The sequence below is a fragment of the Falco punctatus genome (genome assembly GCF_963210335.1).
Source record: "Falco punctatus genome assembly, chromosome: 4".
NCBI classification, from domain to species: domain Eukaryota; kingdom Metazoa; phylum Chordata; class Aves; order Falconiformes; family Falconidae; genus Falco; species Falco punctatus.
Genome location: NC_137583.1, coordinates 31,296,472 through 31,302,471, shown reverse-complemented (window position 1 = coordinate 31,302,471; position 6,000 = coordinate 31,296,472). Strand labels below are relative to the sequence as shown.

General features: G+C 48.9%; 1 protein-coding gene across 4 annotated transcripts in view; it reads right to left on the bottom strand.

Moving 5' to 3' along the window:
* Positions 1–5,323: 5,323 nt before the first annotated feature.
* INTS1 (integrator complex subunit 1) overlaps positions 5,324–6,000 on the bottom strand; it is a 29,242-nt gene continuing 28,565 nt past the window's right edge. For all 4 annotated transcript variants that reach the window (XM_080382369.1, XM_080382371.1, XM_080382372.1 and 1 more), the window contains exon 47: positions 5,324–5,926. In XM_080382369.1, coding sequence (XP_080238495.1) covers positions 5,811–5,926 — 116 coding nt within the window. In that variant the 3' untranslated portion in view covers positions 5,324–5,810. The remainder of the gene's footprint in view (positions 5,927–6,000) is intronic.

Genomic DNA, 6,000 nt, shown 5'->3' with positions numbered 1-6,000 from the left:
ACCAGAGAATCTCAGGGAGCTAAAAACAGCTTTCCAAGGGGACTGGGGATGGTGTTTGTTTCAGAAGGTGACCTCCCCTCCTCTTGCAAGGAAACTGAAACAGGCAGTGGTGACCCCTGATCTTTGCAGTGCCATGGCGGAACGCTCCCCCCAGTCCTCCAGGAGCTGCAAACTTCACCATTCTTATCAGATAGTGAAAGTGAAGGTGTTTTTTGCTGATCAAATCCCATTTGGATAACGAGATTGGGTGAGGTGACCCCCGTCTCTATGGGAGCAGGACCCACCCTGGAGCAGGAGCTGGCTTGGCTGCTTTGAAATGCTGCGTCTTATCAGCAGAGCAGAGTTTAAAGCCTAGAAAACTGATAATATTTGTTAGTGATTAACAATGTTAACATGCTGAAGCAAAGCAACACTTTGCCTCTTCCAAGCTCGCTGTGAATATGAATAAGTGAAGTCGTCTTTTCTTTTCCCGGGGGTGGGGGTAAACAAGGTCTTGTTCTCGTTTCACAGGAACACAAAGGCACTTGCTTATCATTCAGCTTTTTGCTGACCTTGGAAATCCAGCTGGAACCTCACTTGGAAGACAGACTGGCTCTTACCTCAGGTTGCTAACTTGACAGTAATAAAATCCTTGACACAGCTTAACTTTAAAGGCTAGAACTTTCCACTTCTGAACTGAATTGATGTGAAAAACTACAAACTGCCTTGTTTTCACACAGACCAAACCTGAAGCACCACGTGCTTTTTTGGGGGAAGAACAGGGATGCCCATAGGAAGTCTACGATAGCACAAAGCTCAAACTCTGTCTCTGGTCCAGGCTTAGCAGTGTCACCACTGCGTGGTCCTCCAAAGTCATCAGCACCTGCGTGTCCCTGTGTTGCTGTCTGGGTGGGTGCAGAACTGGGGGAGAGCCTGGTGCAGGGGCACTACGAGCTCCAAAAGACAACTCATGGGAGATGTGGTTCAAGATGTCCTGCTCACCCCCTGTGCTGAGTGCCCATAGAGGTCTCGCTCCTCTCCAAAGATGTTCCCAGTAAAACCATAAGCATCACTTTAGATTTTAAACCTCATTATTAGTTGAAAAAAAAAAAAGGTAATTTTATTAGCCTTATGGTATGTTTTCCATTATTTGCATAATTGTTTAATGCTAATAAGACAATTAGCAATTCTTACAGCTTAATAATTACCCAGCAATGACTGGCCTATTGTAGCTTAATGAATTTTTTAATTGCTGCTGGGGGTCTTGACAGGGGTTTTACCCAATATCTTCTTGTATTAAGAGATGCTGTTCATGCGCAAACACGGTAACGCCAAAGGCAAGACACCACCAGCTACACAGGACAGGCAGATATATTATTATAAAGGTCTCTTGAATTTAAAAGGAAGGGAAAATGCAAGCTCTATATTCTGCTGCTTTAGGGCCAAATTATCTCAATATATGGAGAGGCAACACAGATTTAAAAATCAGTCCAACTTAGGCAAATGCCAGCCCGACAGAAGCCAGGCTACTTAGCTGGTGTAGGGCTGGCTTTGAAACTCCCAAAGCTAACAAAAGTCTTACCATTTTTAGCTTTTAGCGATCAACTCCTGAAGTGTGAATCATACTATCCTAAACTGTGGTATGGCCAGAAGGAAGTTAATTGAGGGCAGGCAGGGCCAGGATTGCATTTGTCACTGACGGAGGTCACAGATGAGGTTGACTGGAGGAAGAGGATGGCAGAGCCCCAGGGAGCAGTCCTGGGATAGACTCCATGGCCCACATTTACACACAGACAATAAGTAATGGAGACGGAGTTTTCCTCTCTTTTTGCACAAGACTTCCTGCATGCCGCTCCTTGCAAAGCAAGGCTTCTCTTTCTCTGCCCTTCCTTTTTTCTAACAGCTGGCAAAACATCAGTGCCTTTAGCCATGAAATCCCATTTGTTGGTGTTACCTGTATACCTCTCCCTGTTTCCGCTGCTGATGTAGCAGGTCGGGCAGATTTGCCTTCAAGTTCAGCGCTGAGACTCTTCCAGCTCCCCAGTGTCAAGCATGCCCCAGAGGCAGCTGCCAGTAAGCCAGGAGCATGTAGGCACCTCCCTGGTGAGTCACGGTCCTGCTCATGGCCAAACTCACGTGGTGCTCCGGGACATCTTCTATGGTTCCTGGGATGCACAACCCTGCTCTGCAGCTTTGACACATGCAAGGGGCCATGCTCCCAGCTGCACTGGGACTGGCAGGAACATAGTATGGTCAGGTTAGAGATGCCTACTCGTGCCTGGCCAAGGCTGTGAAGGTCCATCACGTGCATGCTGGACATTCCAGACCTGTCCATCTCCCTCACGAGGCTGCCACATCTGGGTCATAAAAATATTTGATCTTTGCAGCAAAGAGAAATAATTTGCAGTAGGAAACTATCACAAAAGATGCCTGGGGTTTGCAAGGATTTATGATCTCCTGATGCTTTCAGGGTATGGAGGTGGGATCTGGTAACCTCTGAGGGGAAGCAGCTGGGCTTTAGAGAGGACCTGACATGAATGCCATTGCAACCTGGGCAAGGAGGTGTCACGTTCCCCTCTGCCCAAGCCTTGGCTCTCTTACTGCAGCCTGCCTGCGCAATGCCACCATCTCCACCCTTGTGCCTCTTCCCAGCCTGGATTCAGGTGTTCCCGCCCCAACCTTACCAGCCAGTGCTTAGGGAAAGGGCCCTGCAGCCCCTCAGCTGCTCCAGGATTGCCCCAGCTCTCTGCCACCTCTGCCCAGCGCCAGCCATGCAGGCACCAAAGCAGGGCCAGCTGATGCACAGGGGTTGGTGCCAGCCCTGCCATGAGCTGGGTGCAGCCACAGGGTGCCCAACAAGCTGCAGTCAGTTTTCCGTTCCCCATCATACCTCCCCTAGAGCTGGCATGGGATTCCCAGTGCATCCAGGAAGACAAAAAACTCCCCACGAACTAGTGTTCAGCGCATTCCCCAGCCCCACATGGACTCCTTCAGACACCAGCCCCAGCACTCCTAGGAAGCTCTTGACTACAGCAGATCATGGTAGAGAAGTAAGTGTCTAAGCAGGGATTCTGCAGTGTTGTCTGGAACTCAGAGAGGAGCAGTGATTTGTACTGGGTGAGTCATGGGGGCCCCATGGGCTTGGCAAGGAACGACCCTGCAAACCTCCTCGCCACTCCTCTTCTGAGCAAGGCACCAGCTCTTCTTTAAGACAGAGAAGACTGCTCCAGTCCCCAGGAGGAGCCCAGCAGACCTGTGAAGGATAACACTGTCAGCTCAGCAGGGATGGGAGGAGAGAAGGTGCTCAGCCAGGCGGAGATTAAAGTTACAGAGTGCTGATTAAAAGGCGGGCGAGTGTCAGAGCATCAGTAACGCCGTCACTAACCGTTTTAGAGCTGTCATGGTTGCCTTCCCAGACAGGAGGGACAGGCTCCTGCCCTGAGCTGTCTCTGCACAGCCAGGCACCCCTTGACAGCCCTGCTCTCAGCTCTGATCTGGTTTCAGTGACATGCTTCACGAGGGCAACCTGTGCAGCTCCACTGGGTCCAAGCAGAGGGTGGCAGCAAAGCAAACGCATCGTGGGAACCTTCAATAGAGCAAAAAGGAGATCAACAAATCATGATGCCTTTTGTATTGGGAGATCTATGGGAAGGCCCAGCTCTGCAAAGTAACTTCCACCCACATTCCCTCCCTCTGAGTTTGTTTCCCGATCTCCCAAAATATGATTTCTGCTACTGCTGGTAAATAAATGCTCCTTCCACTGTCTCAGACACACCTCTTTTCACACTGCTCTGCAAAGCCTGGCTGCCCTCATCTGAGGGGTCATTAAGTAGTTCTGCCAACATCCAAGCATGCCCCGCTCCTCCAAACCAGGCATCCTGGAGCTGGTCTGCTCACAGCGGGCATTGCCAAACAGACAGAATTTAGGGCTAACCACACAATTTGTTTTTGCCTGCAAACATTTCTAGTTGCAGCCCTGGAACAGGATTTCTGGAAAGCCTCACCTGCAGGGAGGACATTCACCAAAGCACCACTACTTGTTTGACTGGCTCTCTTTGCGTGGTAACAGTCTCAAAAGATTTTCCTTGCTCCTTGGCTCAAAGCCCTGTGAAAAGCCCTCTTCCAGCCAGTCCCACGAGTTCCCAGCTGCTCTAGGCCTACAGCAGCACCAAAAGAACTACCTCGCTGCTCTGACAAACTGAGCAGTACCTTAATGATGTCTGTGATAATGGACTAAGGTAAGTGGAGCCAGTAATCTCACTGGGAACCCTTTAGACAGGCGTTAATCCTACTGTCACTGAGCCCCTCAGGAAAACCATTTCCCTGACTTGATCTTCTTCAGCTGTTCCTCCACATAATTTATATGTAGCTAATTGCCACAGTAGTGGCTCCGGATGTGAAGCAGATGCTGCTGAGGAAAAAAGCATGTTGCTTTTTAAAGTGATGACTCTAATCTCTTTATTTAAAGGCAAGGCTACTTACAGTTGATGGGAGGTTCAGATCTCTCCCTTTTCTTCTCTATTTCTCTGCAAAGCCAGCTGGACATTCATTCATATTTTGACGCATTAGCCAAAGTGCTCAGCTGTGGTACCCCTTGTTTGAAAGGATGGACAATATTTCTCCACCCGGCCACGCATGAGGTCACAACTGTCCCCACCACCAGCAAGGAGATACAGACTTATTTACAGCTATCTATAAAATTCCTCCAGGATCTTCGTCCTTAGAATACTACAAAGATTCTCTACTAGCAAGTGGAGTGCCACAGGAATAACGATGTGAAACGATGTGAAAGCAAACTAGTGACTAGAATTAAGCAAGCCTGGAGAAAGAGCATATGCAGCACTTACTTCTGTGGAGCAGAGGGAAGGAAGACTCCTCTTCTTGTGTCCTCAAATGACGGCAAATAGGCCATCATCCCTATCAGCAGACAGTGACCAGAGAACAGTGGTCAGAAAAGTCACAGGGAGGAACTGGCAGATCCCAAAGAGGAAACCCAGCTGCTTGTTCGAAGACTCCACTGTGACAGTGGCCAGCTGCTGGGATGTTTGCAGATATACAAAGAAGTTTGTTTACTTGTTTTTAAAGAAGTTTTCTAAGTAACCTCTTGAAAGCTGTCCTGTCAGCAGCTGCTGCTGACCAAACTTATCTATGATTACCCACTGACCCTTCTAAACCTCCTCCATCTCCTACTTATCCTGTAAAAGGCCAAGATAGCTGTGTTGGCATTTGGCCATGGAAACAGGTCTTCCAGAGATGCTTTGTGTGGAATAACAAGAGGCTGGAGAACAGGGAAAGAGGGATGTCAAGCTGCACCCAGGACAGCACAGAACAGAGAAAGGCACAATGGAAACAAAGAGAATTTTAATTAAAAAAGAAAAAAAACAAAGACCCCCAGAAAACTAAGTGGTCTCTTCTCCCTGCACAAATCTGCATGTTCCCTCCAACACAGAGTGCAGAGACTTCAAGTGCACGGCCCAGTGCTTCCTTCCAATCTCCCAGCAGCGCTGCCTTCTTGGAGACAAAAAAAAACACAAACAAACCAACAGCCACTGCCCCAAGATCCCATGAAGGACATGGTCCCTGTTTGGCACAACGTTCAGGAGATTCTTCTCCCACAGTAATGGTATCTTAGCCAGAGAGATTGATTCTTGCCCCCTTCTGATCTTCAGTCAGCACACTCTCCTCTTCCAGCACTGTCTGACTTGCCACATCACCTCTTTGATCCTCCAGCACATGGGGTGAAATACAGTGTCTTCTTACAGGGCTTCAATGCAGCTGCTGAGTCCAGCTAAATTAATTCCTCTGGAAGTGGAGCTCCCAGAACCACATGTTCATATCGTAGCCTCCATGTGCAGAACCTTCAAGGCCTCTGAAATCTGAGAGCTGGTGTCGATCTGGCCGTACATCCCCACCAGGAAGGCCCTGTGCAGTAACACTGCTGCGTGCTCTGGAAAGGGAAAGACAGCAGAAGGACTGATCCGAGAGCTCCGACATGCAAGCAAAGGCAATCCAACGAACACC